The 16,982-nt window shown below is 42.0% G+C and overlaps 1 protein-coding gene across 1 annotated transcript in view; it reads left to right on the top strand.

Moving 5' to 3' along the window:
* Window positions 1-9,341, top strand: part of LOC103775533 (maltase-glucoamylase, intestinal-like) — a gene marked incomplete at both ends in the record, with an annotated part of 32,697 nt that extends 23,356 nt beyond the window's left edge. Inside the window, 4 exons of the mRNA XM_008942994.1 lie at window positions 3,512-3,642; window positions 4,394-4,536; window positions 4,916-4,965; window positions 9,183-9,341. Coding sequence (XP_008941242.1) covers window positions 3,512-3,642; window positions 4,394-4,536; window positions 4,916-4,965; window positions 9,183-9,341 — 483 coding nt within the window. The remainder of the gene's footprint in view (window positions 1-3,511; window positions 3,643-4,393; window positions 4,537-4,915; window positions 4,966-9,182) is intronic.
* Between the last annotated feature and the right edge of the window lie 7,641 nt (window positions 9,342-16,982).

The following is a 16,982-nucleotide window of genomic DNA, read 5'->3' as shown; positions in this document are numbered from 1 at the left end:
CAAAGAAATTAACAGAAAGGAACATTGGAAGGATATATAAAGTGATAGAAGATTTAGATAAGGGGCTCCTCATGATTTTCTGGAGGCTGCAGCATGAAATGAAGGCTGGTTGCCTGTGGCCTTATGAGGGGAAAAGCAGAGCTTTGGAAGCAACACGTTATTTGGTCTTTGGTGGGAGAGGGGTGGCAGCCAGGGCTTGTGCCAGCTAGCAGAGCAGGGGACAGAGGTGAGCTGCAAGCCCCTCACTGTGGCATTGCAGGCCAGCAGTGACAGCCTCAAACTGCACCATGGCACCCACTTGTTTAGAGAGGATGAGTCAGGGACAGACGAGTCAGGGACAGCTTTCTCTTTGGGTCAGGGACATCTGTCCCTTCACTACTTGAGTCCTAGGGTATGAGCAAGTGAGACATTCACCAAAATTAAAATGGGGAACTGCCTTACACACTGGGTTGTTATTTAGGGAGTCACGAAGGCAAAGCTCATCATGAGTCAGATGGTGGTTGCACACTTCTCTGCAGACCAGAATATCCAGGGTTGTCATAATAATGCAAAGAATATATGAAGACAGCAGCATCTTGACTTTATAGAGGTTTTCCTTCAAGTTTTCAAGGCACTTAATAGATTAAGCCCACATTTATTTGTTAAGCAGATGGTAAGATCTAAACAGACTGAGCAAACCACCACAACCTTCCTTACTACAGCACTAGGACACTTTGCCTGAAACATGTAGCACTGCCCACTGAGGGAGACAGGCCACAGGACCAGACAAATTTCCAGTTTAGGAATTCTTGTATTCAAATGTGAGTTTTATATACTCTAATAAATCAGTTATTTCTTACTCCTTCTACTGGTTGATATGTATATACATAAATGAAGATATAAAATCCCTAAGATGTCAAATGGTAACTTTGCCTTATCTCTTCTCCTCCATCTTTACTTTTCATGCTCCACCTGCTCCCTGGGGTAGACTTTGGGGATAATCCATAATTCTGCAAAGAGGCAGACATCTATGTTGAGAATCAAAATTAACCTGTGAGAATAAGCAAGCTGTGACCAAAAAAAAGGAAGTATGTTTTGATTCCAGCTTTTCCAGGAGTCATTAATTCAAAGTGCCTTTAGTGTGATTTCATCCCTGCAGCAATACAATACAATGCATATTGTAAAACTAAGTCCAGCAATTGTGCAGTTAGTAGCACTTTATTATTATTATTTATCTGCAACATTAAATCATTGCCAGCAAGACAAATATCAGGTGTTTCCTCCTTGCCATACCTGACTCTCTGCCTGTTTCTGCAACAGGAATGGTACAAGGGGCACTGAGCAGTGGTGTCTCCCCACTCCATCATTAGATGTGAAGTCCTGTCTTGCAAAGGCTGCTGTAGACCTCACTGGGATTGCTCAGATGTTAGAGGAGAGCACATAAGCCAGTTACATTTGCAAGACATAGAGCTATGTAGTAGATCAAAATAATCATAGGACATTGACTCATCCCATGGAATGGCAGTAAAACTCCCAAACAGGACAGGCTTTTTTTTGTTCAGCATTATAGATTAGCCAGGACTAGTCCACTGCTATGATAATAACTCAGCTGTAATATCCAAGATTTGATGTTATTAGAATATTCAGCATACATGTTTCCATGCACAAATATAATAAAGCTAATCTAATATCAGAAATGTAAAAAAACAAAACAAAACAAAACAAAACTTTAATCACTTTATAACCATTACAGGGAGCAAGATCTGTGGACGTATACTTCCCCGAAGCAACATGGTTTGACTACTATACCGTATGTATTTTTAAGATTCAGTTTCTTATATTTTTCACATAATGTAAATTGGTACTATTCCAGCAAAATAACTTTCAGCAGTGTTCAGCAGTATTTTTACCTCAGCATCTGTGTTTAAGAAAACTAGAGCACAAAAAGTCCACACTAGGCTAGCTGGGAGAGTAAATTACACAGCATTCAGTAGTGCTTTATTTTCTATTTTTGGTTTGTAAAGCTCTAAGACACAGAGAATGGAATTTTTCAAGAGCAGCCTATAAATTTCATGAAACTGTCCAGACTTCTTTCTCAGCCCTCTTACTGCATGTTTTAGTTCTTATACCCATACACTTTCTTGCATAGAAACAGAGACAGAAACCTGAGTTGTACTCCTGAGAATAATGCTGCAAATCATTTTGTGCATGCAGATCCACACACAATGATGCACAAATGCATCACTTTTGACAGAAGGCATATTTAGAGAGCAGGGTAAGGCTCCCTTCCAAAAGATGCTTCCAAGAGATGAAGAACAATCTGCTCTTTGGAAAACACCAGCCTCTTCTCGTTTCAGGGACTACAAGTTTTGACCTTTCAGACATCATCCCCAGTACTGTATTTCGCAAAGTGCTCAGATTCATCCTAACTGCACTCTGCTGCAATCTGCAGCACCAGTGTTGGCTTCAGCAGGAGTAGTTAGGCTGATGCTAAGAGCTTTTGGAAACGTGATCCCAGGAGCATCAGACTGTTGTGTTAACTACGCTGAGCTACACTGGCAGAAGAGTGGGCAGGACAGAAATGCTCTCAGAGAAAATTCAGACTTATTTTTAAAGATGTTTGGTCATCTTCAGCATTTGGCTGGTGTCTTCATATGGATGTTCATCCAACCATTTCCCTTTTGTCTTTTCATAAGACTGTGGCACGGCAAGGTTGAGCATTTTGTTCAGCTCTCCTTCTAGTTCTCCTCAAATCCCCCTTGCTGGGCTGGGCACGGGGAACAGCCTCAATGTCCCTTGCCCTGCATACAGGGCAGGCCCCCAGGGTTAGCAAAGCCCAGCAGCTCCCAGCATTCGGCATGGACTTGCCATTACACATGGTCCGTATCCAAAACCCAGGCTGGGTACTTACTGTGAGTTATATTAGCATTTACAGAGGGCAAAAGCAAAACCTTCCTGTTATCTGCTTGGTACATAAGTCGTGCCTACACCTGGTTTTGAGGCATTAAGCCAGAAAGGAATGACACTCAGAACTTAATGCTGTTTGTCTACACATCTATGAATTTCACACATTGAATGATGTAATTACTTTCTGAAAGGGGAAGGCTTGTCCTTAAAAATCTACAGTTTACATTCCTAAATGATTATGAATCACTTACCTTAAACTGAAATGTGATGGGCTCTATACACATAAAAAGAAGAAGCAAAAGTTTCTTTTGGTTTTTGCTCAGTGTCTGAGGGTGTCTCTTTTTTTTTCACAACATATGGAATAGTGATACCATTTTTAAAGATGATTAGCTGTCTCTCATTATGATGCTTCTCTCTCATGCATACGCATAACTGCAGGGGCTACATCATCTTTCATGTTTAAAAAGAAATGGGAATAATACCCTTGAAATCTCTTTTTTGTTTAGATTTTCACTAATGTAATTGAGATGAAAATGTACCCCTTGGTCTCTTTTTCAGCAGTATGTGGTTACAATGTAGAGTACCCGGGTTTTGGCTTTCTTAACTGCACTAATTTTTGTGGTAGGGTCTTAAAGTACCAAGTACGTGGAAGAAGAAATATATTACTGTGGCTGCTCCATTGAACAAGATTCCTCTGTTTATCCGTGGAGGCTACATCCTGCCCAAACAGGCACCAGCCACAACAACTACTAAGAGGTAATGTCATCTATGCCCGTCCCCAAACAACCATGGTGTGGGTCAGACCCACAGAGAGACAAAAAAGCAGTCAGAAGAAAGTGCAGAAAAGATGCTATCTGCAACTCCCAGCTGCCATCCCAGGTGATAAGCACAGTATTTTTATCCCAGTTTTTTCTCTGTTGCATTAGAATTCACCCCAGAGATGACCCATGTCATCGTTTCCACAGCTGAAACCTACTCCTGGCTCTGTGATTACACTCAGAAAAGCTTTTGCACCTCTTACTGCCATGCCAATCTGCTGTGAGTCAGTCAAAGTACATGTCTGCAAGGGGAAAATGCAAAACCCTTCTCCTTGGTTGAATCTATCAAATGCCATCGGAAAGGTGGCAAAGCTCAAATGTCTTTTGAGGAAAATTATTTCCCCATGCCAATGGGTAATATACTGGTTTTAAGCCTGAACCATGCTCGGAAGCTAATGTGAGTAGGGAAGGAAGGGAACAGCACTGTGCAGCAACCAATCCAGACCACAGTGAGGTAGCTCTAGTGACCAGTTGCCTCCCAGACTGCCCAGTTATCATACATTAGAGCCACTAAAGAAGGGGAAACTTTAATCCACATAAGCACTTCAGTGGGACAAGTCAAGGCAAAGAATTTATCATCATTTCAGGAGCCCTTTTGGTGAACATGGCTGTCATTTGTCTGTCATGGCCTTTTTGTAACCTTAAAATTACAGTAAATTGTGTTCGGAACTTTTTGTTAAATAACCTAGAAGGGACAATGCCCAGAGGTTTGCACTGACACTTCTCAACACGTTTGTCAACAGCCGTCTGAATCCATTTGGGCTGGTTATCGCCTTGGATGAACAAGGAGAGGCGTCTGGGTCCCTCTTCTGGGACGATGGTGATTCAATCGGTAAGCCTGGCCCTCCACTGTGAAGCAGTGTCTGTACACAGGGCTCTCCTCAGGCCACCTTTTCAGTGGTAAAATGGCACTGACTCCTGCTAGAAATAGCTGGAGAGTTGACCCTAAGTTGAACATTAGAGGTGAAAAGCAGAGTGCTCTTGAAGTCAGTGTTTTGAAAGGTGTGACACTGGGAACAGCTGGTCTGCTAGAGAGGGCAATCACTCATGTTGTGTTCCCCTGAGATCACCTAAGAAGTCCAGAGGAAGAGATTAAATAACCCACAAGTCATCTTAGCCTGACATTAGCCACTCACAACAACTAATGTGAAATGCTCATGGATTTTGTTCCCTGTTTTGATACCAACCTTCCCTGCTCTGTGTTTTGACAGATACTATTGAAAAGGAGAACTACTTCTTGGCTAAATATACATTCAGCAAAGTAAGTAACAATGTACACGGTACAACGTACAAACATACATGTAGCTGGATTTTGGTGTAGCCATTGAAGGTGCTGATGTCTAACTTTTCTCTTGAAAGCTTTTTTCTTATAGCTCAGTCTTTAAACCTGAGTACCTAATGCTTTAATTTACAGACAGCTTCAAAATAACCCAACTATGATGCTGTAGGTTTATTTGTATTTGCTTCACTGAGTATCATAGTGTCACATCATTCATGTCCCTGCTGCCATGTGCATCTGAAAAGGCACTTTTTCAGCTCAGATTTTCTTTTTTTCCCCCTGAGCCACTGCATCTGGGGATAAGGGACCTTTTGCCTGTCTTCCTTCTGTGAGCACTTTCAGTCTGATGGGTGGGAGAAGGCTACATTCCTCTCTTCAGCATTTCCCAGCAACTTTTTAACTTTGATCACTTGACATTTTTATTTTGAGGCCCAGAGAATTATATAGTCTCACTTCTTCAGCTTGTGTTTCCTTGTCTGACAGTACAGAGGTTGCTCCCATGGTTGATCTCCCACGGAGCAATTCAGCACACTACCGGCAACCCACCGTGCTGATCCCGCCGTGCTCCACGCAGCCCAGGAATAGATCAGCCCAGGGTCAGTGCACTGATGTCACACAGCACTCACTTCTGCACTGACACATCCTCAGAAAGCTCAACAGAAGAACCCAGCAGTCTAGGGTACAAATGAGAAAAATATTATAAAATAGATCTACTAGAAGCTCACATTAAGAATATAATAGTAAGTTGTGGGAGTTATTGTAAAAAAAACCTTTAACCTACTTCAATAATCTATGCAGATAGTGTTTTGTCTACAGTTCTAGTATTTGGGAAAGAAATGAGATATTGTATGCAGACTGTGGCATGGGTTTGGTCAATTGTTGGCTGACTATGAGCCAGCAGTGGGCCCAGGTGGCCAAGAAGGCCAATAGCATCCTGGCTTTTTCTAGAAACAGTGTGGCAGCAGAACTAGGGAAGTGATTGTCCCCCTGTACTTGGCACTGGAGAGGCCACATCTCAAGTACTGTGTTCAGTTTAGGGCCTCTCACTACAAGAAGGACATCAAGGTGCTAGAGCATGTCCAAAGATCAACAAAGCTGGTGAAGGGTCTAGAGCACAAATCTTAGGAGGGGTGGCTGAAGGAACTGGGGTTGCTTAGTCTGCAGAAAAGGGGAGGGGAGACCTTCTCGCTCTTTACAACTCCCTGAAAGGAGATTGTAGCTAGGTGGGAGTCAGTCTCTTCTTTCATGTAATAAGTGGACAGGACAAGAGGAAATGACCTCAGGTTGTGCCAGGCGAGGTTTAGATTGGATGGACCGTCTTAATCAAAAGAGTTGTGAAGCACTGGGATAGGATGCCCAGGGAACTGGTTGAAACACTATCCCTGGAGGTATCTAAAAGACATGTAGATGTTGCATTTGGTGGTAGTGTTAGGTTTATGGTTGGACTCAATGATCTTAAAGGTTTTTTCCAACCTAAGTGATTCTATGATTTTCTTGCTGTTTACTCCTAAAAGCCCCAAAGTAGTTTACAGAAAATATTCAAAAGATAAAATTGTGTTAACCTCTATCATGATATTGCTCTTAGAATGTATGTCTTCCAGGAGCAAGAGCAATCCAGGTTAAGAAATGGGGTTTATTATGTAAAGTCATGAGATATTTTCCTGGAACTAATACCATATGTCTAGACTTTACATTTTCTTTTTAATTTATCTTGTGCTTGATTTACTTAAAAAAAAAAAAAAACCTTATTTGAAAAAAGTATACTTCAACAGCAAAAAGGAAGAACCATAATTTCTTCTTTCTGTAGTCTGTGTATAGTAATTCACTGCAGAAAGGCTACAGAAAAACAATATCCAGTTTTATATTAAATTCTGATCTGTGCAAATTAGATTGTTGATTCACTGGCACTTCCATTTATCATTGCTCATATTTGACTTCTGCCTGTAAATCCATGACTGAAGTCCCTATCTGCATTGTAATAATGTCTAATGTGGATTTTTTATTATGTATTTATAAAGAAAACAATCCATTTCAAATAGCAAATTGTAGAGATACAAGAAACGTATGAAAGTCTTGGCACTTTTTGCACATTTCTATACTCTTAAAAACTTGTGGATGAATAATTTAATCATACCTGGTCTTAGGAGAACATGCAATTTTTTTCCCTAAGAGATTTACCAATAAGGTCTGACATCACAGTGTTTACTCAGAACCCAGCACAGTGTTGTGCAAGTAAGAGCTGCAGGATTAGACCCTCTCATTTACATTTTCTTTTAAACAACTCAGAAGTCCAGAGAAGAATTCAAGACTAGTGCATGCACTTAAATCTCAGAGAATGATTCAAGCTGCCTGCTCTGTGGCACAGTCTCTCTGTGGTTGGTACTTTAATTCATTTGACTCCTCCAGTTTGACATGCATAATGGCTAAGTGACCTAAGTCAAAATGCTCCAAGTCAAAGTGCTCCACATACTAAGACTACTAGTCTAGAAAAATACATGAGACAGATGTGTAAGATCGCTGTGCTTCAGGGATGAGGAGAGCCACGAACTCTGCCTCTGTCCCAGAGGTGGCAGAGAAGGCAGATGTGCTCAGTCTTTAACAAGTGAGTCCAGACTACATGAGAGGGATGGTGACAGGAAGACTTGCTCAAGGAAACGGGAGCTTCTGAAAGCATATGCTAACCACTAGGTGACTGAATAGCCTTAAAGGAAGTGCCTCCTAAAACTGGTCCAATCTGTTCCCTCCCTCTGATGAGAACTCAGGACCGTCCTGGACAATTGCTTTTACTCCTAGATGCTGAGGGAGGAGAGGGTCACTCATTCCCCTGGACCACCAACTCCCTGCCTCCCCAGGACCTTCTGTTCTAGACCTTGGTCAGAGGGACAATGGTGTCTACTGCAGAGGTCCTGGGTCAGGGCCTCAGAGCTTGAGTGCAACCTTATTTATATCAATACAGTTGTAATTACTGAGTTCACTATCACACTGAGTTTATTTGGTCTCTGTGGCCACCTTGAGCTAGCTCTCCTGCTTAGCCACACCCAAGACAGCAATAAACCACCACAGGGAGGCGGTCTCTCTATATTGAACCTCCTCTTATGGTGGGGCTCTGCCAATGGGGAGAAAACACCACGTGTAAGTACCCTAATAAATTCTTTTAGTGGCCTCTCCCAATTTGCTCCATACTAGCCAACATTCCTTATTTTGACAGTTTAAATCAGTGTGCTGGGGATTAGCACTTATTTTTAGTGTGGATGCCTGAAATAAGTAGTCTAAGCACAGCCCTAAGTTACAAATACTGTGATCCAGCTTCTGCTCCCCTCCTACCATGCACCATTGAAATAACATAAGCTAATTTATGCAAAAGGTTCCATCATGGGTTTCTCCGTGGCATATTTTTAAAAAGTCATGATTGCATAGCAATTCATCATTTCCTGAGCAGTGTAATTCATCTTTATTTCCTTAACAACTTTGATCACATAACAAATGCAATGATTCCTCTTCATTGCTTGCATGGGAAATTACTGTTGCTGGTGATCCAAATGCATTTGCTTAATTACTTTGTATGTCCTCTTGATACGTCCCTAAATATGGTAAATAAGAAGTATGGTAATACTACATAAAATATAGTGAAGAAAAAGTACAACAAACAAAGCTCTGTGGAAGTATGGTGTTTCTTCAGTGTCCTTAAAGCTTGGACATATGTCAAAGAGATTTCTAGCAGGAGCTGTGGAGATGTGGGACATAAAATAGGGGCAAAATACCTAGTAGTTGATGCTTGTGGAAGATGTTAACGGTTTAAAGCAGTTAGTTGTGGATGTTAATTAAATCTGCCTTAAGGTCACTAATTGAATCTCTGCATCTGGATTTTGGCTTTGCATATGCTACTGTACACTGTAAATGGGTACAAGAACCAAATCTGCATTGGTTACAAGTAGAAAACACGTCTAAGAAGATTCCAAATGAATATTGTAAATGCTATTCTGTTTCTTACTTTGTTAGTTTATAATCGTACACAAAAAGTTTCTTATGTGAAAATTAATGTGACTTTTGTTTTTCCTTACCATCTCAGACTTGAATGTCTACTTTGGAAGACATTCTCTGGGTTCATTGACAAACGAGACTGTAACAGTAACATTATGCATTAAGTCACCTCTAAAGAGTTCTTGTGGTCCTAAAATTTTCTCTGTGGCTTTTTCTAGAGAAATCTGAAGACAGAAATACTTAAAAATGGCTACCGAGGAGCTGACAGTCTGAAATACAACAAAATTACAATTCTTGGCCTGAAACTCAGACCTCATTCTGTTGTTCTGAATGGAAGAGCCATCCGTGGAGATGCTTTCACTTTTGAGCTGAGTGGGGTAAGAGATGCACTGAGCTGTTATGAAAAACCTTGGGGAAAGGGAGACAGTCAAAGAACAACTGGAACAGTTTCTTATCCACACCCCTTCACATTTTCAAATATAAACAGACCCCAATTTTTGATACAATAGTCTGAGTTTTAGAGGAGGAAAAAAGCAAGAGCTATTTTAGGAAACTTTAATCTTTGCTATTACACATACTCTCTCTTCTACTTTACGTCTACCATTTATACAAGTTTTTAAACTAATTAAATAATGGAAAGAAGACACAGCTCCACATACTGGGAGAAATGTTAGCAGTTTTAGGGGCATTATTATCATTCTGATAAAATGAGAGGACCTGTCCAAGTTATTTATCAGTGGCTGAAAATAAGTCATAGATGTTTTCTCTTGCAATTACTTAGTGCCAAAAAATAATTACAGTATATCTGCCTCTAATGGGTGCCTTCCTACTTTCAGAGGAAGGAAGGGCAAATCTCTGCTGTTCCGTTGTGTTCCTAAGGAAACTATCACTACAGAGAGACAACAGTTACAGTTTAAGTATCTTAACGAGTCCAACTTCAGTGTCCCAGATCAAAATGCATGACTTGCTTCTGCAGTGCTCCTCTAGCACCAGCAAGGAGACTCCACAGAGGGAGCACATGGAACATCCCTAAACACCCATCTGCAACAGCTTCTGTGGTCCAAATTTCCTTTTCCACGGGAGAGTAGACAAAAGGAGCAACACTGAGTAAACTTCCTTTGCTCTGGTCACTTGTCCCATAACTGTCACCAGTTGAAGTGGGTTGTGCACACTTTGTATGAGATGTAGTACTCATATCTCAGCACTGGTCTGCATGTAGGGAACTCCCAGTACTAGCACTGTACGATACCATTAACTCATCATTCAGCCACAGACAGCTGAAGCAACAAGCAATGGATGCCACATCCTATGTGACTCCACCCACTCAGCTTAATGATTTGTGTTTATCTGCCACCAAGGTGTGATCCCCATCATATGCACCCGATTCTAACATTTATTCTACTGAAGGAATCTGTAAAGGAAGAAAATTGCTGAGAATAAATTTCTGCCTTGAAGAATCGTAAAAAACTCACTTCCAGAGACGATGTCATAAATATGTGTAATCAGTACTGCCTCATGGGAAGAAATTGTTTAACAGCCAAACTGCCTCTAAGTAAGCTGAAAGCAACATAAATGTGGCAGGATAAAGAAAACATTCCATTGCTATGTGCTTGAAGATACCAATCACAGAAATCCAGAAGATAACTGCATCCTAACAGCATTGCATAAAAAGACGATTGAGAAAGACTAAAAAGCTGGTCACGAAAGTATCACTTAAAATTTGATTTAAGTAGTGACTTCAGAACTACTTCAAATAATGGAGAAAAGAGATGCTGTAGTAGGGAAGGTCCAAAATTGCACAAAATTTACATTATTTAATCCAGCTAAATATATTTCTTTTATAATTCTAAAAGATTCAGTCAAACCTCTCCCACCATTCTTGTAAAGGTGTTGCAATGTCATTACCTATAATCCTCTCATGTTTTACTGTTAAAAAAAAAAAGCACTAGCATCTTGGGTTGAGATCTTGAAAACTCACACTCTATGTAATTAAAAAAAATAATAAGATCTAAAGGGCAAATGCCACTTTCTCACAGGCTTAATGAGATTACACACTGTATAATAGTTTAACAGGCACAGAGACCATACTGTTTGAAGGGATGTAGTAGAAAGCAACTTTTACCATATTGCTTTTGCTTTATGGAACGCAAACTTGCCTGAAGGCAGTGCTGAAATGTATAACTGAGCGATAGCTCTTTGTATATAAATAGAAGCAGTTTGCTTAGTAATAAGCCACTTCTTTCTCTTTGATTCATGCAGCTCTACTCTGATCCAACATTTGTAATATCACAGAATCTTCCTGTTATTAGGAGTCTCCTATAATTTTTTCCCCTGGAGTAGCATACCCTCAGAGCCACAGGACCTGTACTGTAACTGCAGCAGGGATGTTGGAAGAGCATTTCTGTTGCCCAGGCTTGTGCTGATAACAAAGTGACCCGGGCATAGGAAGGGTTCTCCTTTTTCTTCCACTTGCATCCTCTGCTGGGAAGTGCAAGGAGGTTCCCAATGTCCATGCAGTGCTTTCTGGCTGCCTGGAGCTTTTGCATTAGCATTTGGATAGGGCTGCAGTATTTTTGTCTGGATCTAGCCCTATATTTGACTAAAAGGCAAATTATCCAAGAAGTGGAATTCCTGCTTACCGAGTAGTGGTGGAAAACTGTTTCTGATGAGAGATGAAAATATTACATACTTTGAATAAGTGATCTAAGCATAGACTGTTAGAGTAGAAAATAGCTAAAGAATACAGCTAAGAAGTGTGAATGGATATCGTGCATTTTAATTATTATTAATTCTGAAACCTAAAGATAAAACTGATGAAGTGCTGAAAATGGAAATTATGGAAGTAGCATAAAATACATGTTATTTTACACTGAACAGAAAGAGAAAGAGAGCAGGACAGGTATTGTATTTATAATTTCATATTTAATTCATACTATTAATTAATTTTAAACTGTTCCTGAATATCTAAAAGGGATGTTGAATTCGATACAGCAGTAGAAAATACATACTGTCGTCAAGTCAGTTTTGCCTATCAGATGAGGTTAAGGGAATCATGAAGGTCTAAGCTCAAGTTTCCCTTATTCTCTGTTTTGAGCTGGTCTTTTTTTAAGTTAACATAAAGTTGTTCATTATTTTTATGTCTTTTCTTTTTCTACAGAAACTCACTTTATGGATTTCTGCCCCACTTACCCAGGAACTCAACATTAAGATTTACTAGGATGTCCAGGAAACACTGATGTAATTTAGCATCCTTGGCTCTCATGTATCCATCTCACTTTGATTTTAATGTAAAAAACCAGCCATTAAAACGTTGCTTATGCGCCTGATGACTGGCCATGTCCTATGTAGTATTTGTGAATCAGTATTCTTCAAATAAAATTTTCAGTAGTAATTAATGAGTATTACCATAAACTGATGTGTGTTCAAAATAGCACAGAAGAAATCATACTCAAAGTTCTCTCTCACCACAGATGGAGATAATATTTGCAAGTGTTCTCAGTGAGACCATATTCTGGACAGCATACACCGTGGGCTTTTTCAAACCTATGGTGGCAAAAAAAAAAAAACAACCAGAAGGGACAGCCAAATAGCCAGTTTGGTTCACACAGCCCTGTCATGGGGGAGGCAACGTGTATTTTTCAGGAGGGAAACAGAGCTCATTAAAGGTTGGGGATGCCTAGGTCTGCTTTGTACTTCAGCTATTTCTGGCTACAGAATGATATCCCAAGATCATAAGAAACTCCAGCTTGTGGAAATAGCTCTAAGGAGTCACTGTTATTCTAATAACATAATACACATCATACATGATATAATAAATCTTAATATAATACTATACAAAATATTATATAACCAGCTGGTACAAATCAGCCAATTGTTCCAGACTAAAAAATCTACAACCAAAGTGATCACTTGCTTTTGTCTCCTTTTCCATGCCCCTGAACTGTAGGAATCACAGCCTGGGCGTACCTTGGGATCCAGCAATCATAAAAAGATCTTGTTGAAAACCTGGGGGATTTCTTTCAAGAATCTGGTTCTCTTTGGACACTGTTCCCAGTGCTAGAGTAGCTCTTACTACACCAAATGGATGGTGTGCTTAAATGTCCACTGTGACTTCTGACAGGATGGATCCACATCATGACAGGGTGAAAGTTTCACAAACTCAGCTGTTCCCATGATTTTAACTCTATGCTAAAAATCTCTTTTTGCCTTTGCTAATATTTATTCATGAGAAACTCGATTTGCAATTTGCAACCATGAGAGCTGTATATTAAATGGATACTCCAGTAAAGAGGTTGGGAAGGGACTGTGATCCAGTTTAGGCTGCTAGCACCAGCTTTCCCCTTCCCAGCACTGCAGTACTCCCCAAAACATTGCAGCTAGTGTTAGACTTCATGACAAGCTCCTTAAGGTGCTCGTGACAGTTCTTGTTCCTACCCCCACCACAACACAAATGTACAGAAAATCCTTCTCATGGCAGAAATGCCTTAAGGTGGAGAAACGTGAGAAGTGCGTGCCCTGGGTCCACGGACCGAGCAGACTAAGGGCCTTGTGCAAAGGGGGAGCGTGAGGATGGTTCGTGAGGGCCACGTGTGTTCAGGAGAGAGGAGAGCAGGAGACCCTCGCTCAGAGCAGGCGCCGGCGGGAGGCAGCCAGAGCTGCCCTGCCTGCACGAATCCGAGGAGGGGCAGGGCCCAGAGGACGTGCTTGTCCCGTGTGTCACAGAGCTCAGAGGCCACCCTGAGGCCACTCTGGAGGCTCCGGCTGGTACAGGGGACGCTGGCCCAGCTGCCACTGGCCACGCACATACTGCCTCAGGGCTTGGCCACCCTGCCAGTCGTCCCCTTGTGCTGCCTGTGTGAGCCTCGTGGCTGCTCACGCCATTGGATGCTGCAGACACAACCAGAGATAGCTGTCGGATGGTCTGACAACACGGGATGGATGGGGACAGCAGAAGCAGACCAGTCCTGTGCAGAATCCAAACTCTCCCATGCAGCCTTTGCAAAAATGGTTTCAAAGAGGTACCTGCTCTCAGTTTTCACCCAAAAGTGAGGATGTTAGCACCTCACCATGGCAAAAGAGGAAAGAGAAAGAGAAATCTGAGCACCAGGTCAGAGAGATCAAATTTGTAATCCACCTGGCTGAGAGCATGGGGACGAATGATTCAGTTCATATGGAGGGAAGGCTGTTGTTTCTTTAGTGTGGAGGGTTTGTCTCTAATCTGCCTTAGAGTGTGGGTAAAAGCAGGAGTGGGAGAAAAGAGGGGAGGTGGTAAATTTGCTGACAAATGGTGAAAGAGATTGGTGTGGAAGTTGGAGCACAGAGCTGGCTGGAGAGCAGGGAAGATGTCACCTCTGCAAAGAGCCTTTGGCTGGATAGCCACGTGAAGCCAGACAGTGCTCATTGGTTTTCTGTGGAATCAGTGACTAACCTAACAATTTCATATATATCTTAATAAAATAAAGGAAAAAACCCACACTCTTACTGGCATCAATATGCTGTTCAGGCTTGTATTACAACCTGGATTTTATTCCTTTCTTGTTATCGTGCTCTTTGTAGCTTCAGCGAACACAACAGGAAATCACTGGTTGATAACACACCTGCCTTGGGCTCTGATTTCACATATTTATTTCGTAAAAGTAAGCGAGATAGCCCCTGGTTGGCATTTGTATTAGGGACATCAAAGAAAAACAGAGGTTTTGTGCGTATGTCTGTGTATATATCTGGCTATTTATCCTCTCTGAGCATTTTGCTGCAGATGCAATTTTAGATCCTTTATTTTTGATTTTGAGAAAAGGATAAAGTCTTCAAAACCAAATACAGATCATGTGCTACAAGTGATATGAGCTGGATCCAAGAACCTACAGAAAAATATTTTACTGACTTTTAAGATTAGATTAGACTAAACATGAACATCTCCAAGTGTTGGCATGGATGAAATTTATTACAGATACAGGTCTTCAGTGGAGAGCGAACTTCTCAGGCTGGGTTTTAAAAGTGTCTGTAGTCAGCAGCTTTCTCAAGCCTGCCTTTGTTAGCCACAAGACTCACCAGCTGAGTCCTTCAAAACCTGAAGGAATTGAAATGCAAAGGGAAAAATCTTACTGTGCATTTCAAAACCCTGTTAATTCTAGGCTCCTGCCTTATGAAGCTATGAAGGGAACACTGAAAATCACCAGCCAATGTACACTGACCACTAAGAATACACCATTAGGCTTCACATCTGCAGAGGAAGAAAACAAACATTCCCCATGCTACTCCATGTACACTCCAACTTTTTTTCAGCTAATAATGGGTGATTTTAGGTTTAATCTCAAAAGAATCTGCTGCCCATTCCTGTGAAAGGCTTGTGCTGGTTTTGTATAACATGAAAAGATGGTGGTAGCCTGAATCAGTTAGGGGGAGGTGCACAGAAGACTCTGCTATGCTCAGTAAACTGGGCACAAACCCCACATTTGGATATGGCCAAATGTAGTATTGTATGTCTTGGAACAAAGAATGGACAGAAGAAGACAGGACACTGGTAGAGCAAAGACACTGGAGGAGATCTGGGGTCCTGTTGTACTACCACCTGAGCATGAGTTCCCAATGAAAGGTTTAATCAAAAAGGAGGCAGAGGATCCTCAGATACACAGACAAGTAAAGGCAGACATGTTATAATTCATCCATTCATTATACTGCTACCATCTTTCTGGAACACTCTGCTCCATTCTGGTGTCAGAGGTTTGTGGAATATTCTGAAAAACATAGGCGTGCTACAAAGAAAAAACACCTTTCCACCCCCCCTGCGCCTGAAGGACCAGAAAAACATATCTTCCAGTGAGATCACCCCAAGGAGCTAACCTGAGGTTTGGGGTACTGTGACTGAGGGTGAATAAAGGAACAGGCAGACATCAATGCTCAGCATCACAATGCAAGAAAGAAAACAACCTCCCTGGAGTGCCTCTGGGTACAGAGTCCCATGAGGATGACTTCTTGGCTTCCCTCCTCCCAGATCTGTGGGTGCAGGTGGCTGGAGCCCTGGCAGCAGCACACAGAGACCTGGGCTGGGACATTGTCACTGTGCTCACCACAGATGCAGGGAAGGCAGATGCTGCTGTGGAGGGCTACGGCATGAAGGTAAGATGGGCACACTGGGCTCCGAGGGAAGGAGACTCACAGGGCTTCCTCCTGCAGGGAGCACTGTCATCACAAGGGGGGAATAGATCTGCCAAAGGATGTTCTGACAAAATTGAGGTTCCTCTCTAGGGACTACAAACTATAGGGATTAAAACTAGCACAGATGCAGAATTCTGACTATATAAGCCCAAACCAATGTTTCCAGGCCATACCCCAGCTGTGTCATCCACTGTGCCATGGCCACTGAGAAGCCATCCTATAAGCATCGCAAAGGAAAAAAAAACTCATAGCAGACTATTCTGTTTGCTGTCACTCAATAAACTGAGCAAGTTCTGTGGATTTTGGGGAGACACCACGGTTTCATATAGAAAGGCTGAAGGTCCCCAAATATTCCTGTGCACTGTCCTGGCCACTGCACTCAGGACTTGGTGAAAGCTATGAAGAAAGGGAGGAAGGTTCCCTTCCCTGAGAGCAACCTGGTCAGCTGGAGAAGCCCTGAGAGTGCAGAGGCAGGGAGAGGGGCACGGCGAGCAGGAGCAGAGCCTGGGAGCTATTCTGAGAAGTTCCACGCCTGAGACAGATGGGGAGGCTTTTCCTAGGGACCAGCAGGCCACTTGCCAGCCCAGGTGCACCACCACTGCTGTTATCAAAGTGTTCCCAGGCACAGCAGAGTAAGGTGATAAGCAGTGCAACAGTACAGCAAGCAGCAAAAGCAGAAAGCAGCCACTAATGAACACTAGACTGGGACACCCTTTAAGGCAAGCAAGGCCCACGGCAAGCACAGAAGCCTGATGACTAATAGCCAAACAGCAATAACAGTGATAAATATCTGGCAGATTCCAATGAAATCCGTCATTACCTTGAACTCTTCAAGCCACACGCGGGATGCCAAGGAGGACTGT

Source organism: Merops nubicus, unplaced genomic scaffold, assembly GCF_000691845.1.
Source record: "Merops nubicus isolate BGI_N331 unplaced genomic scaffold, ASM69184v1 scaffold11996, whole genome shotgun sequence".
In the NCBI taxonomy this organism is placed as follows: Eukaryota; Metazoa; Chordata; class Aves; order Coraciiformes; family Meropidae; genus Merops; species Merops nubicus.
This window is presented reverse-complemented; position numbering and strand designations above follow the sequence as displayed.